Source organism: Primulina huaijiensis, chromosome 15, assembly GCF_012295235.1.
Source record: "Primulina huaijiensis isolate GDHJ02 chromosome 15, ASM1229523v2, whole genome shotgun sequence".
NCBI classification, from domain to species: domain Eukaryota; kingdom Viridiplantae; phylum Streptophyta; class Magnoliopsida; order Lamiales; family Gesneriaceae; genus Primulina; species Primulina huaijiensis.
The window spans coordinates 19443581-19465519 of NC_133320.1; the positions used below are offsets into that span (position 1 = coordinate 19443581).

At 34.9% G+C, this 21939-nt stretch overlaps 2 protein-coding genes and 1 long non-coding RNA gene across 3 annotated transcripts; 1 reads left to right on the forward strand and 2 right to left on the reverse strand.

The window, feature by feature from the left end:
- Positions 1-8536: 8536 nt before the first annotated feature.
- LOC140960376 (mitochondrial phosphate carrier protein 3, mitochondrial-like) lies at positions 8537-13863 on the forward strand. The gene is made up of 6 exons (XM_073418628.1): positions 8537-9017; positions 12018-12379; positions 12715-12758; positions 12865-13079; positions 13159-13283; positions 13439-13863. The coding sequence occupies exons 1-6, from the start codon at positions 8691-8693 to the stop codon at positions 13479-13481; spliced, it is 1116 nt and encodes a 371-aa protein (XP_073274729.1). The 5' UTR covers positions 8537-8690; the 3' UTR covers positions 13482-13863.
- Positions 13864-14386: 523 nt separating this feature from the next.
- Positions 14387-15419, reverse strand: LOC140960377 (uncharacterized). Its single transcript, XR_012172157.1, has 3 exons — positions 15269-15419; positions 14827-15146; positions 14387-14457 (listed from the first exon to the last, which is right to left on the reverse strand). It is a non-coding gene; the product is annotated as an uncharacterized lncRNA (long non-coding RNA).
- Positions 15420-16605: 1186 nt separating this feature from the next.
- On the reverse strand, positions 16606-20867 carry LOC140959965 (long chain base biosynthesis protein 2a-like). The gene is made up of 12 exons (XM_073418043.1): positions 20444-20867; positions 20280-20342; positions 19938-20029; positions 19545-19690; positions 19332-19456; positions 19160-19253; positions 18904-19067; positions 18406-18567; positions 17610-17736; positions 17333-17499; positions 17073-17180; positions 16606-16899 (listed from the first exon to the last, which is right to left on the reverse strand). The coding sequence occupies exons 1-12, from the start codon at positions 20567-20569 to the stop codon at positions 16804-16806; spliced, it is 1470 nt and encodes a 489-aa protein (XP_073274144.1). The 5' UTR covers positions 20570-20867; the 3' UTR covers positions 16606-16803.
- Positions 20868-21939: the final 1072 nt, after the last annotated feature.

Sequence of the window (21939 nt, forward strand, 5' to 3'; positions counted from 1 at the left end):
CTTAATAAGCAAGGTAACCAAAATGCATGTTTCCAAAGTGCAAATAACCAAAAATAATTAGTTTTAACATCTTATGTGCACAGAAAGGTTGGCGTGCATTCTATTTGGTTTGTCCATTCTTTCATTATTAACCCATCATCATTGTCATCATCCTCTAGTGATTCTGTTTGGTTTGTTGTCTCACTGGTCTCAACACCAGACTCAACACCATTTGTGGTCAATGGTTAACTTACATCTAGCAGTCTTTCAGTATCATCCTCCTTAGTTCTTCCTGTTAGGTCTGCAAAATAATCAAACACAACATTAATCGATTCAATGGTTGTCCTAGTTCTCAAATTAAACACACGATAAGCCCGACTATTAATTGAGTATCCAAGAAATAAGCATTTATCACTTTTGGAATCGGATTTTGCAAGGTGTTCTCGATCATTTAAGGCGTAACAAACACAACCAAAGATGTAAAAATATTTAAGGTTTGGTTTCTTTCTCATGATGATTCCATAGTATGTCATGGTAGATCCAATCTTTAAAAATACAAGGTTGAAAATGTGGCATGCAGTATTTAAGGCTTCGGCTCATAAGTGTTTCGACATATTTTTGAAACTTAGCATGACCCGAGCCATTTCTTGAAGGGTTCGATTATTCTTTTGAGCTATACCGTTTTGTTGAGGGGTCTTCGGAGCTGAAAATTCATGAGTGATACCTTTCTTATCGCACAAGGAAGTAAAATGAGATTTTTTGAACTCCTTACCATTATCAATTCTTATTTTAACCACCATCAATTCATGTAAATTGGTTATTCTAGCATGCAATTTCTTAAAAACTTCAAAAGTATCAGATTTTTCTCTAAAGAAACTTACCCAAGTAAAACGCGACAAAACATCAACACAGACAAACGAATATTTCTTACGTCCCAAGCTGTCAACATCCATTGGACCCATTAGATCCATGTGCAAGAGTTCAAGTCACCGTGTTGTCCCAAAGTGTTGCAACACCGGGTGTGCAACACGGGTTTGTTTAACTTTCTGACACGGACCACAGACATATGCATTACCTGAACTTAAATTTGGCATACCTCTCACAACATCAAACTTACAAGGATTCTTCAAGGTCTTGAAGCTCACATGTCCCAATTTTTAATGTCATAGGTCCAAATCACTCACCTAGTACTTTGGAAATCATCACCTTCTCCCAATTGATAGCAATTGTCAGCAGACCGAGCACCTGACATTACACAAACATTGACGTCATTAAAAACTTCACAATTATTTTTACTGAACCTAACATGCAAATCATCATCACAAAGTTGACTTATGCTTATGAAGTTAGAATTAAGTCCTTCAACGTGTAGAACGTGTAGAACATTGTGAAGTTCAGGAAACCCATCAACATTCAGGGTTCCTCTACCTACAATTCTTCCTTTAGCACCACCACCATAGGTTACATGTCCATTTTTTACTTCAACATAATCTGTGAGGTGTTCTTTAGATCCGGTCATGTGGAGTGAGCACACACTGTCAAAGTACCAAGTTATTGCAATGTTAGTTTTTAAAGAAGTATAAATGACATTACATCGAATAACAGTCTTAGATACCCATATTTTCCTTGTGGAACGACTTTTGACTGTGGTGATGTGCTTAGTGTTGAGGAACACTTTGTGCAAACACCCGATTTGATTGTCAATTCAGGTAGTCATCTCTTAGTTTGTAGCGGAAGAGCTTGATGTGCTCAGGCTTATGGCAGTAGTGGCAGATAAATTGTCGTTTTCTTTTCTTTGGTTTAGAAGTTGACACTGGCTTTTGGTTTGTGACGTCTTCACTAGATGATCAACTTTCAAAATATTAAAACAAACTCTGATTTGTTTCGGCCTTTGTTCCGAGACTAGCTTTGAGATTGGTGGAGTCTTCACATGAGCGTTATCCATTAAAGGGACCGAATTGTCTAAACTTCCCTTTACAAATACAGTTAATTTTGATCGGTAGTTGGAAGATTCACCATGTTCATATACGCTTTCAACATATCCAAAACCAGCTTTGCTATCCTTTCTCATTGTTAACATTGAGTCAAGCTTTGATGAACTTGAGTTGAATTTTGCAAGGGTTTTTGAGGCCTTCTCAAGATCATCATTGACTTTGCAAAGTTCAAGATCATTTCTACTCAATAAGATTTCAAGTCGAGACAAATTGCTTTTTAACTCAGTATTCTCTTTTGAAAGCATCGAATTTGTCTCATTTCTTTTAAGTCAATCATCATACAGCTCTTCATACATCATCTGGACAGTCTCTATAGTAAGCTCTTTTTGGTCATATTCCTGAATTTCTTCACAGCCCGAGTTCCCAAGAGATTTTGCATTAAGGCACAGTGACTTTGATATGGTGTCGCGGCCCGGTATTGCAACAGTGGCAACACGAAGTGAATTGACCTACAGTTTGCATGTATTTTTCAAAATGGCAGATAGTGATGTAAAATCATCTCTTTTACTGGATTCAAGCTCTTCATTAGAATCTTCATCACTCAAGGAAACTGCCATTATTTTATTTCTGCAAAGTCGATTTGCACACTCATTTGCATAATGCACATATCTAGAACATTCTCTGCACTGTACAGAATCCAATATTTTAGTTTCTGGTCTAGCCATCACTTTATTTCTAGGTTTAAAATACCCTTGAGCAGGTGTATACAGTTTATTTCTGTCAGAAGGGCCAAAAGAAGGTTTCAGTGGTTGCATAATTTTCTTCTTGTCTCTCATCCTCTTCAAATAATCACCGAACTTCTTAGTAATCAAGGAGATTGACTCCTCACCGAGATCAGATTCATTTGCTTCCTAAATTAGATTGTTGAAGGAGTCATCAGTAGCTTGCAATGCAATGGCTTTCCCCTTATCTCTTCTTTGTAGATCCAAATCCATATCAAATGTCCTGAGAAAGCTTATCAAATCTTTCAGATTCAATGTAAATGTGTCATTCGACTCATCAATAAAACAGATCTTGATGTTAAACAGTTTCGGAAGGGATCTCAGTAACTTGCTGACAAGTCTTTCATTAGACAAATGGTCACCGAGACTAAAAGACTCATTAGCTATGTCCCGAAGTCTTCGATCATATTCAACAATGGTCTCATTTTCTTCCATCACAAGGCTTTCAAATTTGGAGGTCAACATCATCGGTTTAGTTCTACGAACACTTTCTGATCCTTCACAGTATCTTTGGAGAATGTCTCAAGCGTCTTTGGCAGATATGCAGTGGGTAATAAGGTTGAACATGTTGACATCAACAGATGTAAAGATGGCATTGAGTGCCTTTGAGTTGAAATTTGATGTCTGACCTCATAATTAGACCATGCACTATCAGCTTCAACTCGAGTGTCACCATCAACATCAACAATTCTAGGTGGTGACCAACCGTCTAGAACTCGTTGCCAAGCTCTTTCCTCGATGGATTTTATGTACATCCTCATCTTGACTTTCCAAAACATATAATTGATCCATCCAAGACCGGTGGTCTAAAGGCAATACTTGAAGTCAATGCTTCCATCGAGCTATCGTTATATTTCTTGTAAAAACAACAGTAAACCAGAATCAATCACTTAGTATATCAAGAGTTTGCTCTGATACCACTTGAAAGGACCTTGTTGATAAAAAACGAACAGGAAATAAATTAAACTGTGTATATCAGAAGTTAGTGTTGTGCTTGGGTGTTGTCAATACCAACACCCAACATGCATCGAAAATTAATTATTGACACACAAGTATAATTTTAATAAATAAAGACCAAATTTAACTTATGAACAAGTACGAATACTTGTGCAATGCCTCATGGCAAAAATTAACTAAAAAAATATGTAAATCATTTACATCAAAACAATACTAGTGAGAATAACAAAACTAAATTCCTTGACACTCCAAGAAATTAAAATGCATCAAAAACTCAAAGTAAATACTAGATGAATGAAACAAAAAGAATCGTATTACTTAAACGAGACGAAGTCACTCTTCACCGAACACTTTACGCAGTGTTGTTCTTGAGCGTCGTCAACACCAATCAGCAACACGGAATATGTGAATCAATCACACAAATTCTTCAACATAAAAATCTTCAACTCTGAACTTTGTGTAGGTTCAGAGAAAAACTCCAGCAGCTCTCGTATCTGCAAAAGTGATCGTCGTTCTTCTCCCAATACTTCGTATATATAGATCTTCATATATTGACCTCATTATCTTTCCAAAAAAACAAATCCTACAAACATGAAAATAAGAGTTTATTAGAATAAGACTCTATTCAAATCTAAGATATTATATCTTAAGGATAAATATAGAAAACAAATCATGTAAGAAAAATAGCAAGAATAAATTATTATTCTATTTTTGGGCCTTAATCCGGCCTCTAACCTCATCGAGTTCTTTATTTAGGCCTGCCAAGAAGACAAAACTCTACTTCTTTCCACCTTCTTCTAGTACCAGATGCTGGCACTAGGATTTTCCCATGTTTTTTCTTCAAACAAGTCTATTTCCTGCCACAAAATTATCATATAATATGTGATTACTTAAAGCAATATTTTATTTTTAATTAATTTTTGTCTTTTATCTAAATTAAAAAAATAAGTGTTTTGTATTTCTAGACTAATTTGAGAGACAATAATGAGATTTTTAATTAATTTTTGTCTTTTCTCTAAATTAAAATCTAAGATATTATATCTTAAGATTTTGGGGCACAAGCCGCTCCCATCCATTCGTGAAGCTTTTTCTGAAGTTATGAGAGAAGAGGCACGCCGATCGGTGATGCTTAGGGCATCTTCAGTCATAAACCTTATCATCAGATTTATTCTGTGCCACATCAAAAGTTGAAAACCTCATTATTTTTAAACTTTTCCACCCCAATCATAAACCCAAAAACACAATTTTTGTAGACCTCACTATCAAATCACTCATTCATCTACTCATTTTAATTTACGACCTTTATTTTTTACTTTCACTTATATATTTGACTAAATATATATTTATACTAATCAATATAATTTTCAAAATTATTTAATTAATCATAAATTTTTTTTTATAATTTAGCAAATTTGAAAAATTTATAAAAAAATAATAAAATAAAAACATCATCAAAATTATTTAATTAATCATACAATTTTTTTATAATTATCGAAATTTGAAAAATTTATAAAAAAAATAATAAAATAAAAACATCATCGAAATTTTATTATCTTGTGAGTTGGAAGAACCCAACAAATTCATCCAATATTGATGGTAATTTTTATCCATATGTGGATAGCAAGAAAGAAAATGTAATGGTGTAAATTGAAAGAAAAATGATAGTATTGGGCAGAGAATGAGACTATGTCTATTTATAGCCAAAAATGGAATAATTATTATTTTTTAAATGAAATAAAAAAAATTATGCAAAAAAAAAAAAAAAAAAAAAAAATAAAAAAAAAAAAAAAAAAAAGAATCGAAATGCATGTAAAAAGGAATGAACAATTACATGAATTTGTGTGGGCCATATATCAAACTAAAGAAATAACAAAAAAAAAGTTTAGCACAATTTTTATATTGTGGTGGGACCCACACAATAAACATGGTTTAAAACAAACAAACCATGTACCCATGCAAGATTTTTTGTTTGGTGAGGTTTATTTTATAAACCTCATGCCATCAACCTCCCATTGGAGGTGCTCTTAAGGAAACAACAGATCAAAAAATTGATTTTGAGGGTTCAGCCGTTGTAACTCTTGGGAATGGACAGCAAAGAGACCGAAGAGGAAGCAATCAAAGACCAATATGATGTGATGTGTGCAAGAAACCAAACCACACTCGAGAAACATGTTGAAAAATCAATGGGAAGCCTGCGAATTGGAAGAAAATAGCATGAATATATTCTCATTCTTTCCAGGTCAAAGCAAACAATTTTTTATTTTACAGAACATCTATTGTTTGACAACTCTTAAAAAATTAAGCAAATAAGTTTTCAATCACCTAATAAGGTGTGTAGGATAGGATAACTAATTGGATTGACGACAAAACTCAAAGTAATGATATATAATGTGTTGTGATATAACATGTTTTGTTTGGTAAGATTTTAATGAGTATGATAAATTTTACATTTTGTGTTGTTGAGAGAAAAATACCCTAAACTAGCATTGATGACAATTTAGTATATAAAATGATATTTGTAGCAGTGTTTTCAAAACCGTGTGTTCAACTGTTAATAAATAAATATTTTATAAAATTTTAAATTATAGATTATATATTTATCTGACAATTTATTTTTTTAATAAAAATTAATATGATTTTGCATATTATCTCATTTTTAATATTGATTTCTAGTTATTTTTTCTCTATTTTTTAATTTTATTTAGTTTCATCGTGTAATTATTTATGTAGTGTGTGTGCAAATAAAAAAAAATATAAACCATCAAAGAATAGAGTTCAAATCACGTAGGTTCTAACCTTCAAAACTCTTAAATTTCAATTCGATTTATATATCAACTAGTTGATAAAATTCAGATTCTTGAACTAAGTTAATGCTAAAAAAATAATTTTTTTTAATTGTAGAAAGGTATTTGTCGCTAGAAATAGAACAAATATAGCTAGACGATTGGTTCACATAACGTGCCATTAAACCCACTATTAATTAATTATTATTTAATTTGACAAAAAAATTTATTTAATATGATATTTTTTATTTAATAGCTATTTTATTTATTTTGTATAATTACGTTTTTTTATAGTATCTGTATAAATATCATGATATCATGATAAAAGTGTCGATATTATTAATATTATGATATACATATATGTGTTAGCATCAAACTTCGAAGTTTTTTGTACAAATACTATAAAAAAACGTAATTATACAAAATAAATAAAATAGCTATTAAATAAAAAATATCATATCAAATAAATTTTTTTGTCAAATTAAATAATAATTAATTAAAGTTATGGGTATATAGTGGGCTTACATAGGGGTGTCAAAATGCGACACGACCCGTCAACTCGACACGACCCAACACGAAAAAAATCAGGTTCGGGTTGGGGTTTTTCGGGTTCGGGTTGGGTGGATTCGGGTTAGTGCCATGTTAGGCGGGTTTCGGGTTGGGTCGGGTTGGGTCGCGGGTTGACCCGCGAACTTTTTTTTTTTCAAAATATTACCTATATTTTTATATATTGTATGTTTGAACAAAATTTATTGTATATTTATATGATAAATTTTCATAATTTAATATTTATTTTGCATATTATTATTTTTTTAACAATTTTTTATTTGATTTAGTAAATATACTTTTAATTTTCTACGATTAAACTTTCAAATTTAAATCGAAAATTTTGTTATTATGTGTTAAATTAAAATATTATTATTATTATTTATTATTTTGATTTTTTTTAATTAATTTTTTTAAAAAAATTTAAAATAAATAAATAAAATTCGGGTTACGCGGGTTAGACGGGTTGAGTCGGGTTATACGGGTTCGTGTTCGGGTTGCTTCGGGTTCGGGTTGAAAAAAAAAAAATTCGCGGGTTGACCCGAAACCCGACCCAACCCACCCGATTGACACCCCTAGGCTTACACGAAGTAGTGGCACATTATGTGAACCAATCGGCCAGCTTGTGGATTCTTTCGTGAGTAAATTTGTAATTTATGTTATATTTTAAGAAGTAGATAGTGAATCATTCTAAAAGAAAATGATGTCTTTTCAACTAAGTATAGTTTTTTTTACACGTGCTTCTTGATTAATTAGGCCCATAAAAATTAGACAAACATGGGTTTAACAATTTATCATTCATTTATCACTCACACCAAACATACCTAATAGAAAATGAAAACACATTATATAGAATTAATTTAAGGAATTAGAAGTCACAAATGCTATTAATTTTCTATCAACTATCGAGTTTGTCTACGGAAAAAAAATCATCAATAATAATAATAATAATAATAATAATAATAATAATAATAATAATAAAGTTACCTCGAATAAATATGAAATATGTAGATTTATTCAATTCAAATCCGTGTCGATAAAGAAAGCACATGAAATTAAACAAGAGATTAAGAAAATGGCTTTGTCGACCATATAATTCAGCAAAACCAATATTCAATTAATCTGAAAGCAATCTTCTAGATTTTATAAAATCCATTTGGATACGAATATCGAGTCAATCTCGAGCTCAAAAATTAATACTCAAATCAACTCGAATATTTCAATTTTTTTCGAGCTGAGCTCGAGCTGGAGTGTCAAATATTCATATCACGGATGAATTGGTCTCATGCGAGACGATATGAAAGATTTATGTTCGTGAGACGGATCGACCCGATTTATACTTAGAATGAAATGTAATACTTTTAATATAAGTGAAATGTAATATTTTTAGTACAAGAAATGAGTACATATTTGTTTCATAAAATTGATACTTACGATAATTATATATGAGTTTTCATTATCGTGAATAAAGACGTGTGAAATCGAATACAATGTTTATGCGCAGCCCAAATAAATATAACAAGCGTACGCGAGGGAAGGACCAACCAACAATTTTGTTTGAAAACGCTGCCATTTCCGACCAATTCCAATTTCCTCGGACCTTTAAATGTCCTCTCATCAATTCTTACCAAATTCATTTTAATCACGCGAAAAATCTATTCTTTTCTTCATCCAACTTTAGCAAATCGTTTCAAGAAAAGTTTCGAAAAATGGGCTTCTCTGAAAAACCACCAACGCAGTCTTTGATCCCAGGTTTCCTTTACTCTTCTTCGATTACATTGAAGAGATATGTGAATTTGGAGCAGACCCTGGTTCCGGCCGCTGTCAGGTATACATCTGGGCCGTCTGATTCGGAGGCATCGCCGCCGTCAATGGCTGGGATCAAGCAGAACTTTGTGATCCCGGCGCCGAAGGAGAGCAGGATAGAGATGTTCTCGCCGGCTTTTTACGCGGCTTGCACAGCAGGAGGAATCTTGAGCTGTGGCCTTACTCACACGGCTGTCACCCCTCTTGATCTTGTCAAGTGCAATATGCAGGTTACACACACACACACACACATATATATAATATAGATATGTGTATGTATATGATTCAGGCGTCCTCGCATTATTATAATTTTTCTACAAAATTTAAATGTTCTTTTGTATTAAATATATTCGAGTTAGAGATTTTTTCATGTTTAAATGCAATCTGAGCAGGATAGAATTAATTCTTTTTTTTCCTTTCTATTCATTTTAAATCATTATCATCATCAAATAGATTAAGAGGGTGTTTGTTTAAAAACTTATTTAGACATTTAATGTAGCATATGAGATTTTTCTATATCCTATAACTGCTTGTGATGCATTTTAATTCAAAATGTGATATTTGGGTTGTATGATTTAAGGTTCTGGTTTTTCGGGTTTAAAATAAGATGATGTTGGGACATCGTATTCTCACACCCAAGACGCAGCGGAAGTTTAAAAATTTTTTGTCCTTGGTCGTCGTGTATTTAAAAACATTCATAGGATGTTTATAATTATACATTTGCGTTCTCGACGATTGGACTCCAAACTATTCCGATTTTTCACGGAAATAGTCCTTTTTATTAATTCCTACGAACGGCTCTTCAACTTTGATCGTCTAATTAGGTCCACATTCGAAAACTGTTTTCATCGTTTGGTTTGCACTAGAAAATCCAAACGATTTGTCCGTTGAGACTGTAATCTTCGAAACAAAAGGCCGAAACTTCACCAAACTTTTGTTGAACGAGAATTTCAATTCAAAGGTTGGAAATAATTTATTCTTAATCAATTATTATATATGCTTATTAAGTCATTAATATAAAATAAATTACATGACTTAATTTTCTTACAACCACACATGACCGTGGGTTTTGGGAAGGAATTTGGAGATTTTTTTTTTTTTTTGTGTGCAAAAATTCATCATCTAACAATGAGCCCTAATGGTGTATTTATAGAGTGAGACTCCTAATTAGGAGTCTCTCTCCGACAAAGACTATAATAATTTCATTATATTTAAACTTCCATAAAATTAATATATAATGTATTTATTAATCTTTAATAATACATGATATAATAATATCATATACACATATTTTATATCACAATATAAAATATATACATGTATATGTATATTAAATTAAATAATCATTATTTAATTTATAAACTAACTCCTTGGTTAATTTAATTCTAGACTCTTCTAAAATATTTATGGGAATTTATACATGTTAGTAGTCACCACTACTAATACCACCATTTAATTAGTAAATTCCAAATTCACTAATGATTCCGAACTCATTATAACCCCGATCGACGATCCGAGAGCGCCGATTTATCAATGATACAATTATTGTTCATATGAAGAAAATCGAAAATTTTGAAGATCAAAATTTTCACATACCAAATTTAGAACTTACCATATATGGTAGTTACCACATTTGGTAGCTGTCAGTTTTAGTGAACTCCTTCACAAAACAGGCAGTTCAACTCTCCTTCCTTATTTAGCAATCATGCCAACTTTCATTTCTTTCATCTTATGGAATCAGCTCATAAACTCCTTTATAAGCTTCCTGTTTGATCTCCATCAAACTATAGTCGCCAAATTCCAACTCCTTGAAATTTGACTATCTCAACGGAAAAACAGAATCCGATACTTGTGTGACCCTCAATGGTTCAGGCATACAGCTAGCCGTGCGTTCACATCTCAATGTGATTTAGAATAACATTTATTCTTATTCGGGTTTACCCTAGTTAACTCCATTCTTTTCATCAACTCCTTGATCAAGAATGTCAGAACTCATATCTGATTGCACTCATCGGATCATGGTAAGAGCATTTAGTAGCATCGCCCCATGATCCCCTAGGTATCACTGATAGTGCCTGCAAGAACCTTTAGTCATGGTTAGCGTACAATATGATCCCTTCAACACATGTATCCTGATCGAATCTGCAACCATTGGTATATCAAGAGTTGCATATGAATTCGATAACGATGCGATTTATCTTTGAGTACTAATAGTGGCATGGTATGTGCAACTAGGAAAACACCTTTCCCTAAAGCACATTTCTTGCTCTGGCCAGAAACTCCTTGTACTATTAACTATCAGATCACATAGGATATCTTCACCCGTAGACGAATGGTGAATCCCCGACTACAATGCATTTGCTCCTACGTATTTCGAAACTACACCCAACCTCGCCACCTGATGACCCTCGATGGAGTCGGTAAACGGATCAAAGTGCATGCTAGTATGTATAGCCCCTACATTGTCCCGGGTCAAAGGACTAATTATGTACAACCATAATTGCGGACTATTCCACTCGATAAGTGAGAACCACTTGGACAGTCCGAGGGAGGGTTGTTCAGTGCATCATCATATGATCACTCGTCTGTGTGAATGGACATCTCCATGTCCTTGCTAATAAAACATGACGTTTACACCACAAATGCTAGTCTCAAGCTCGAGCGACCTTTATCCTTGTTTTAGGCAGCTGATTCGACTAGGAACCTGTTTAGAATATACGGTACACTTCCTAATGAGTTTCATGATCTTACGTTGTGACGCAGACCTCATGGTACCTATTGTATATGCAAGGACGTTATCTATGCAGCTTGCATGGGTATACAAATAAAGGATAATGCCATAATCGAATAAAATCGTAAAATATTATTAAAATAAAGATTGTTTACATTAGAGTCAATAAATCTCGAGTCACAAATTGGTTTGTCGGACACCTACTCTAATAGATGATCCATTTCAATTTGAAGATTATATATTTTTGCTATATTAAAATATAATCCATTATTTTTAAATTTGGACAGCACAATGATCTAAATGACAGTGTTCTGATTCAGAATTCAAAAGATAATATTGTGATATATTATAGTGGGACGTGCATGGTTTTCTTTGGTATGGGAACTTATAAGCTACTACTATTTTTTTTTTCGAGCCTACTTTCATACATAGATTTCTAGCTTGTGATTCGAAAGATGATCCTTTCTTATATGTTCATATGTCTTCTTTTGCTCCTCAGATTGATCCGGTCAAGTACAAAAGCATTTCCTCCGGTTTTGGAATTCTTCTGAAGGAGCAAGGAATCAGAGGTATTTTCAAGGGTTGGGCACCAACCCTACTCGGGTACAGCGTTCAGGGAGCATGCAAGTTCGGTTTCTATGAATATTTCAAGAAGTATTACTCAGATATCGCTGGTCCTGAATACGCTGCCAAGTACAAGACCTTGATCTACCTTGCAGGATCTGCATCTGCTGAAGTAATTGCTGGTGTTGCTCTCTGTCCTTTCGAGGCAGTAAAAGTTCGAGTTCAAACTCAACCCGGATTCGCTAGAGGTTTATCTGATGGATTCCCAAAATTTATCAAAGCCGAAGGACCTTTGGGGTATGGATGAAACTCAATCTTTTTTCATACTAATTTTCCTCTTATCATTGTTAGACGATTTTGAATGCATAAAACACTTGGCTAGAAAGTGCTATATTAAACAGGGGATTTTCAACTATTATTTTAGTAAAAAGCAGAAGCAGCTTTGTGTTTGAATACAGGGAAAAGTAGCCATAAAAATTTCAATTAAAAGTTTACTGATTTTAAATGTTTAACCGCAACCAAACATAAGTTTTTAAAGAAAAATCATTTTTTTGATACAGTTTCTCCATCCAAAGATACTCTACTCGCTGATATTATGAGTCAATTATGATGAATGGTTCTCTTTTCTGCAGGCTCTACAAAGGGATTGTTCCACTCTGGGGACGACAGATTCCATGTTAAGTTCAATGATCTCCACCATTTTAGAGTTTTTTTTAAAAACAAACACTTCTTAGGCTGAGTGATTTGATTGAATAATGATCATACTGGGATCCATATTGTAGATACAATGATGAAATTTTCGACATTTGAGAATATTGTGGAAGCTATTTACAAATATTCCATTCCGACTCCTAAGGATCAGTGCAGCAAAAGCCTGCAACTAGGTATTAGTTTCGCTGGTGGGTACCTGGCCGGAGTACTCTGTGCTGTTGTTTCACACCCTTCTGATAATCTCGTCTCTTTCCTCAACAATGCCAAAGGAGCAACAGTGGGCGATGTAAGTATCGACGACAACTTAAAAATTGTGTGTTATTGACAGCTAAATTTCATAATCAGTGTTTTTCTCTATCTCCCAGGCCGTGAATAAGCTCGGTTTATGGGGTCTATGCACTCGTGGCCTGCCTCTACGTATTGTCATGATCGGCACTCTCACAGGAGCACAGTGGGTCATTTACGATGCATTCAAAGTTTTTGTTGGGCTGTAAGTTTATGCTGCTGTCGATGTTACATCTTTTGTTGTACTAATTGGTGATTGACATCATGTCGAAAGGCGAGGTTACCCCTGGTGTTAGAGAAGATTAGCTCTGATATATATCTTGGCCAAAGTTTTCACCGTGGAATCTTTTCTTCTTGCAGGCCTACTACTGGTGGTGTAAGTCCGGCTCCTGCACACAAGTGAGATGAAAGCAAAAAATGTTTTCTCAACTGTAGAGCAACAGATGGGGTTTGATTATGTACTATTTTTACGAATCTTCTAGGAAATTTTGCAGACATTGTTGATTCATTTTGATTATTACAATAATTGTAACGAGCTAGCTCGATTCGAACTTCACCATTTTGAGATTGTGGAGATTATGAAAGTGTTAATGGTGGTTAATAAAAACCTACCTCGTCAGAGAAATCTTTGTCTGCTTGCAGGATAGATTTTAAGACAAGTACAGATATATGTAACGAATTATAACTCCTAGAATAAAGTTTGTATTTGCTTTCGAAAAAAAAAAAAGGGCTGTCTTGCCTTAATGCAGCTGTATAAGCATTACCAAGTTGGGGATAAAAATAAATTCACCACAAAAACTAAGCAATCAGACCTGCTGGAACCGATACCAAACTAGGAGTTTGCCACTAGAAAATAATTTGAATAGCGTCAATAGAATGAGGTCGTTAGTATATATAATACATTTAAAGGGCTCCGCCTAGCATGCTTACACTGTATAGGAGAAGGCCATGTTCCGCCAAAAACTGATTGGCTACTTGTGTTCAGCTGTGTAGTACCCCAAACTGCTTCCCCCCAGGCTGCAATGTGGCTGCTGATAATCGACTTTGAGCGGGTGGCCCAAATTTGGCTTAGTTGTGTTCTCTAGATGGTTCGAGAAAGGCTTTAAAGGTCCATTCATGGATGAACGACCATGTGAGGTCTTTTTCAAGCTCAAATTACCTTTTTCATGTTTTAAAAAATCAATTTTGAAGTCTATCCTCAATAGGGTATACGGTATCAAAGATCAGTCTAGCAAACAAATGTCGCACTTCTTTCCCGATGCTAGTTCCTCATAATCGATCTTACTACCAAGTTTTGACGCAAATACTTTTTTCCTCCCACCTTAGACGCATTCAAAAATCTTGCAAACCCTTGTATACAATGCCAGAGAAAAGAATACCTGCAGATAAAAGAAAATGGTAATGAGGAATTTCATCGAGTTGAATAAATGAAAGGCGCACAGACCTACGTGACCAACTATATAGTCCAGCATCATGCGGTTGGTTTTCCAGGGCATAGCTTTTCAATCATATGTAAATGAGAAGTTGGAAACATGCAATGACTTAGTATTTTGATATATTTATCTTGATAGCTAAAATTGGAATTAGTCTTTTCCATATCCAACACATCACTTCCACAATTCAATTTGATCTGAATAGCATGAACCAATAAAAAAGTTGTGAAAAGAAGAATTAGAGACTCCCGCATGTGTTCAAACAAACAAACAAAAATGCGCTGAGATGAGGGGCCAAAGGCATAAAATCCTTACAAGATCCGAGAATGGAGCTTTGGGATATTTAGCCATAGCCTGGGAGACAAAATACTCATGTCTAACAGAAACCGCCAAGCTCATAACGTCATCTAGTAGTTCCTCCGAAGGTTCCAGTAGTTCATGAAAGTTAATATCACTATTAAGAACAGCAACAATGGCCATACTGAATCATATAATTAATCATAAATCCAATACCAAACTCAATAAACAACTATGAATAAAATGATATTAGAAACAATTAAGGTCAATTTATCACCACCTTTTTCACTCTCTATATCATCGAATGCTTCAATTATCGCCGCATATCCCAGCCTTACCTTAAAGAAAGCAAATTTAAGCGTAGAAATTAATTTACAAGAACTTAAAACTGAATTTTTTCAAAAACAAAAAAAAATATCACTTTGAAAATTGGGGCAACATTTTGGTTAGATGAGCATACCTGGAGAAAACATTGGCGGAGAGGCGAGCGGAGAGGATAACAGGGAGACGAGAAAATTCTAAGCCAGCTGAAATGGCCATTAAAGTGGCATTCCGATCCCAATTTGGAGTTTATGATTTTATAAAATTTGAAATTAAAATTATTTAAGGTTTATGCGACTCTAAAATCCTCTGGGTGTATGTACAATACGCGCATATTCAAAATGCGTTTTCTTCAATTGATTTATCCGATTTGAGAACTAAATATTCAATGGGTTTATAATTATAATTATAATAATGAAATAATAAATTTAATGATTTTAGCGTGAAGTACAAAATAATCCTTGGACTTGGAAGTTGGAATACTCCTTTGACGTAACTTTTGCTTGGATTCTTTGACTTTGGGTCAGAGACCATTGCTAAAAATGAAGGTATAAGTCTAATACATTATTATTTTTATTCTGATAGATATATGGTTAAGTTTAGTAATAGTTTATGCGTGGACTGATTTACACACATTATTCATTAACATCACTTGTTTACACAAGCATCCTAATTTCTTGTCAATCAAATGACGATCACTGGTTTCAAAACAACTAAAAACCAGTAATTTGATCTCATCCACTTGGAGAATTAGGACATAAGTCACCTGAAATGTATTTCAAAATTAACATTACCTGAAGAAACCAAGTCATGCGAACCATATGGATCTCATGAACTACATCAGGAAACAAACGCTTGGGTTGCAAAAGTGTGAAATTCCAAAATATATTTTAGACCTACTATTTGATTATCTTTTCAAGAAAAATTTAACAGAGTCAATAGCTATGAGTGTTGGATCTAGGGATGACAATGGGACGAGACGGGGGCGGATTTGCCATCCCCATCCCCGTCCCCGACCCCGAATTCTATCCCCACCCTCATACCCACCTCAATCTTCGCTTTTTCGGGTTTGGGGGATCCTCAAACCTGAAACTTCGGAGATCAACTTCTCATCTCCGTCCCTGTTTACGTCTCGGAGATTTCTCAAACCAATACTTATTATTATATATTATTATTAGTGATAATATTAATAATAATAATATTATTATTATTATTATTATTATATTAATAATACTATTATTTTATTATTGAAACCATTTTCGTGACGAGTTCGAGGATGGGGATAGTAATCCCATACCCGCTCCGAACTACATCGGGGATTTAAAAAAATCCTCGAACCCGGATCCAAACTCGAAAAAATCGGAGATCCCATCCCCGTTTCGGGTTTTCCCGTGGGGCCCCAAACCCGTGGGAAAGTTGTCATCCCTAGTTGGATCATATTCCAGGCATGCAACCCCCGTGTTGTGAAACAAAAAGTTACTTGTGCAGATGCAGGGTGATATTAAATTTTAGAAACAAAAACACATATTTATGGATTCAGATATAAATAATGTGTTGCAGTTACACAAGAAATGCAGTATTCTACTCCCTGTACAGAAAACAAACAAAATTTCAGAAGACAGCGCTGAATCTCCTTATGGAGACGAGACAACAATCTCCAAGAAGTCATAAATTTCACTCCAGCTTAATCCTGCCACCTTCCAATGGCTGTTTCGTAGGCTCGGTAGGAAAGTATTTTATGCCAACAAGGTCACCTACGCTGCTGATAACCTGATACGAATTCAAAAAGAAAAGTGAGTTTTAACGGTGCTTCATGGGGAAAAAAGAATTATTTATATATTAGTCTTTCGTCAACGCTATTCTCGTTTTTAGTCCTCTGCAGAGTCGGGCAGGCCAACAATCTGATATGTTGCATGTTGACGATAATTTATTAAGACCCTGACCTCTAAAGCTTTAACAAGGTCTTCCTTTGAATGAGCAGCAGAAATGCAAATGCGTGCACGGGCCAACAATAAAGGAGTAGCAGGAAAAGCAACCGTGACCACAGCCACCTGCATAGCATAATCACACGTTGAAGCAATCTTAATAGTGAAATAGTGTGAAACGACCAAACAAAACAAAATTAAGCTCGATGATGGATTGTTAGTCAACTGAAAATAAACAACACTGTGGGAGAGGAGGGGAGGGGGTTAGAAATGCTTACATTCCGTTTGAGGCACTCTCGTGAAAAAGCAGGAATTTTTGCTGGGTTATAGAGCATTATGGGCATTACGGGGGAATCATTATCTCCAAGAACTTCAAAACCCATTTTCTGCAACTCTGACCTGAAAAAGTTGCTGTTCTCACGTATTTTTGCCAGTTTCTGAGCCCCTGCAAAAAGAAAATGCACCAGGTGTAAGAAAAAAACACTTGAAAGAACATGCTAGATGCCAATGACACAGCATGGTTTTACAAGTAACTTAGCAGTAAAAAAATTTCACCTCTGCTTGAACCATCTTCTCCAAGAATAACTTTAATGGAAGAAATAATTTGCTGTGCAGCTGGCGGTGATATTGATGTTGCATAAAGATGAGCAGGGCATGTGTATTTCAAGTAATCAATAAGTTCCTGAAAAAGTGTTATCATATGTTATAGTGAACCATAGAGAAAAGGTGAAGCAAAATCATAGTTCTCTATAATATTAATCCAAACATGTGAGAAAGGATAGGTTTTTACTCCTACAAAATCTTATCAAGCTACTAAAATATTTATAAATTCGCATGCACATTATAGCAATACATGAATTTCTTTCTCTAGGGTGAACCCTACAAGGCAATTAATAGATCAATTGGAAATGAGATCTACCTTTTGACCTTTCGCTTGCAAGCATAGTGATTAAAAAAAAATAGAAACTATGAGTAATTGCTAGCAACGATGGATCAATATGAGCAAAGTGTTCACACATAACTTAGGTGAAAGTTGTTTGTCTTAAAAATAACCCTATGTGAAGCATACAGTCCGACTAAATTCTGAGCCACATTCCATGTTGCCTTATTAGAGTCATAGACCAATTTTTTTCTTCCATACACACTTACAAGGTAATCACGCAAGTAAAAAATATAATTTCAGCAAATTCAATATAAATCATGCATAATAATAGAAACTCAAAATAAAATGAATAAAAGTTGTTTCCCAATACTAATTCAGACTGCAATTTATCACGGTGTAATATTCTTTTTGCTTGTAGATAAAGACATATTTATAATCACATACAAAAACAGTACTCATGATACAAACCTTAGATCCCGCTATATAACCACCACATGACCCAAATGATTTTGTGAAAGTTCCCATCATAATGTCCACGTCTGCCGTGTCAACTCCCAATAGTTCACAGACACCCCTACCGGTTTTCCCAACAGCACCAATGCTGTGAGCCTCATCCAGATAAACATATGCCTGTCGTGAAAGGGAAATTAGATGGCACAAGAGAGGAAATACTGAAAACCATAAAATTAAATTGCATAAATTGGCACTTTGCATCATAACTCATATTTCTTTCTTTTCGTTTCGCTTTTTTTTTGGGAAAGAAAATAGGAACACCTGACGAGTTATGCAAGGTCAGAATTTTCATAAATAGGCTAGTTCAAAACCATAGGCCAAACAACTATCAACTATCAACCATCAAGACTAATGTAAGCAAAATGTATTAATCACTTCTATGCAAGTTACAAAATATACCAGAAGAATAAGATAAGAAAGAATACGAGGGATGATATATAACATGAAATCTACCTTGTACTTCTTACATATGGAGACAATTTCGGGGAGCTTGCACAGTTCCCCTTCCATGCTATAGATTCCCTCCACCACAACAATTATCTTCTTCCAAGGTCTGTGTGTTCTGGGCTGTCCATCTGCAATTTGTTCCCTCAAAACCTTCTCCAGATGAGATGGAGCTACAGAAAAGTAACATTTAACTGTTTAAGATTAACTGCTTCATCATTTATCATGATATTTAGCTATACAGAAGAAGAAAAATTTAACTAACTGTTATGCTGAAAGACTCGAACAGTTGCCCCAGATCCCCGTGCGCCATTAACTATAGAGTTATGGTTCAATGAATCGCTGATAATCAAACCTCCCTGCAAACAACTGAAAGTTAGAACAACGCACAGCTGAAAAGGATCAAAGTCAATATCAGTCCTGTTAACTGCTGATACCTTCCCAATTAGTACAGGAAGAATGGCAGAATTAGTCACATAACCCATGCCAAAAACTATGGCAGCTGGCTTTCCTATGAAATTTGCTACACAGTCCTCCAATTCAGTATGCAATCTGGTTGTACCTGGTTACAAAGTTTCTCAAATCTATAGTCAAAATTTGCAGGACATGTCCGAGAATAGGGTATAGATACGAAAAACAAACACATTTACCTCCATCAGCCCGGGTACTACAGGTGCTCGGGAAAAAAAAATTCAAGGACTCAATTACCCGAGGTGTGCAGTATTCATCTGCTGCAGCAAATCCCAGATAGTTATATGACCCCAAGTTTAGGCACCTAGTAGCTCTTGTAGTTCGCCTACATTAAATGCCATTAAGTGAGGATTTTATTTCCAATGGCTCTAAAGATGAGAAAACTTTGTTTCTGAAAAAAAATTGCATATGCTTTAGAATGATGCAAACAGCATGCATGGTCATTCAAAACCAGAAGCTTAAGTTCTGGGATTCAAAGGAATTAATATTATGTTTCCCCACAATTAACACACGCTAATCATGTCAAAATATCAGGAAGATGCAAATTCACAAAATATCTAGCGGCCACTTACTGCAGAGTTTTATTATTGTCCTTGGAGACACGCTCCACCACATCAAACCAAGCATCAGGAGGGCTTGATATTGGTCTGTTAAAGCAATCCTGCATCAATTATCATGTGAACCACGTGTTTCTTCATTGAAAAAGAAAAGGACGAGGAATTTCACCAACTCCCAAAATGATTAATCTTGGTGTTTAGTCATATTTAAGATGCATGAAACTATTTTCTTGATTACTTTTGGTGTTTAGTCATATTTAAGAAAGTATAACTGACAATTCAGGAACCCCAAACACAGATCAGGCCAAAACTAATCGAAACATTCCAACTAAAAAGAAAAGCAACTTCAGATAATGAANTCCGTAAATACAGCCGCCGAATGTAGAAATCCTCAAGCCCCAAACAGATTGGCGCATAACCCTTCCACGACAATGAAACAAATGATCTCACAACACAACTCAAACACACGCATACACCATTCATAAGAAAGTGGATACAACGCTTAGATAAGAAAAGGTCACCTGAAGGCTGCTTTGAGACAACCGATCGACAATCTTCCGGAAAAAATCGCGCAACTGGCCGAAAGCGAAAAGGAGGCCGTAGCTGAAATAGGTGGTCAAAGCGGTGACGTAGGGGATGGTGATCATCTTCGAATCGATGGCGGCGATCGGACGAGCAAAGGATCGAAGCCTGAGATCCGCGGGGAGAGAGAGGAGTATGGAGAGTGGTCCGAGAAGGGGAATGGGTCTCAGATTGACCAATCACCTCAATGTTCCACTTGGGCACTCACCAGGATGGAATAATCTGCGCTGTACTGTAGGATATGAAAATTCCATACGCGGGTGGATTATGATCCTTGGATCTATTGTCCGCGTTCGAAGGATGATGCAGCCTGGTCCGCCATCCTACAGCCGATGGCTCATGCTAAGATCAAGCTTAAATTTTAAAATGCTCGGACAATCTTCGCACGTGAAAATGTAACTTTTGACTATATATATAAAATCACCCAATTTGAGAATATTTGATTGGACAAATGCCACTCTACCAATTCCAAAGTAATTTTTGTGGGTGGTTATAAAATGTATGATACGTCGAGAGTTATTGGACAAAAACTCTCCGACAGTGTTCGCATTAATGAATTAGGTGAATGTTTAATCAGTTATCAGGAATTCGATTTCTACTACCAATATCTTCTCGAGCTAGTCTGTTGTACAATACTTGTCCAGTATAGTTTAACTTACTAACGTGATTCGCATGTTATTGCGTTAAATCGAGAGATTATTCAGGTTGCGTGTAAAAAAAAAAAAGCACTTTTAAATCTGAAATGAGAATGTCTTAGAGTTCTTTGTGGGCTTGAAATTTGTGGGGGGCTGTTTTGACCTTGATGAAGTTTTAATTGTAGACCTAACTCCAGATAATTAAGATACATAATAACCTATCAATTATGTTGGAGTGATTTCTTCCCCATCTAATTGTGTCTAGGTTTTTATTTTTATTTGTAAGATATCACTAGAAGACTTCGGAAGGTATCAATAATTTTTTGTCTAGGACTGCTCGATCTTATTCTCTTTGGAAGGTGTCATTAGAAAAATTTGATTCATACAACATCTTGTACAAATCATTTCAACTTAATACTTATCTTTTTCTTAATTAAAACTCTTAGCACACTCTCGATTGTTGGCATCAATCTCACAATCCGCTTAATGTTTAACGTCTCTTATGTTAAGACCACAAACATAATCTTTAACGTCTTTGTGCGAAGACTATCACTCAATTAACTTTTGAAACTCATATCTCTTTGTTTATATGAGTGATTGTGTGTGTGAGAAAAGTGATCCATTACATTGTATATAATATCAAATTCATCCTCTCACACAAGGAGAAAAGCTCTCACCAAGCTAATATATCTATTTAGAATCCCTTTCTTGGGATTGCTCTAATTTCAGCTATTTTTTCTTCATATAGGTTGCCCACACTTTGAAACTCCATCAAAACTTGTATTTGATCTTCAAGATGT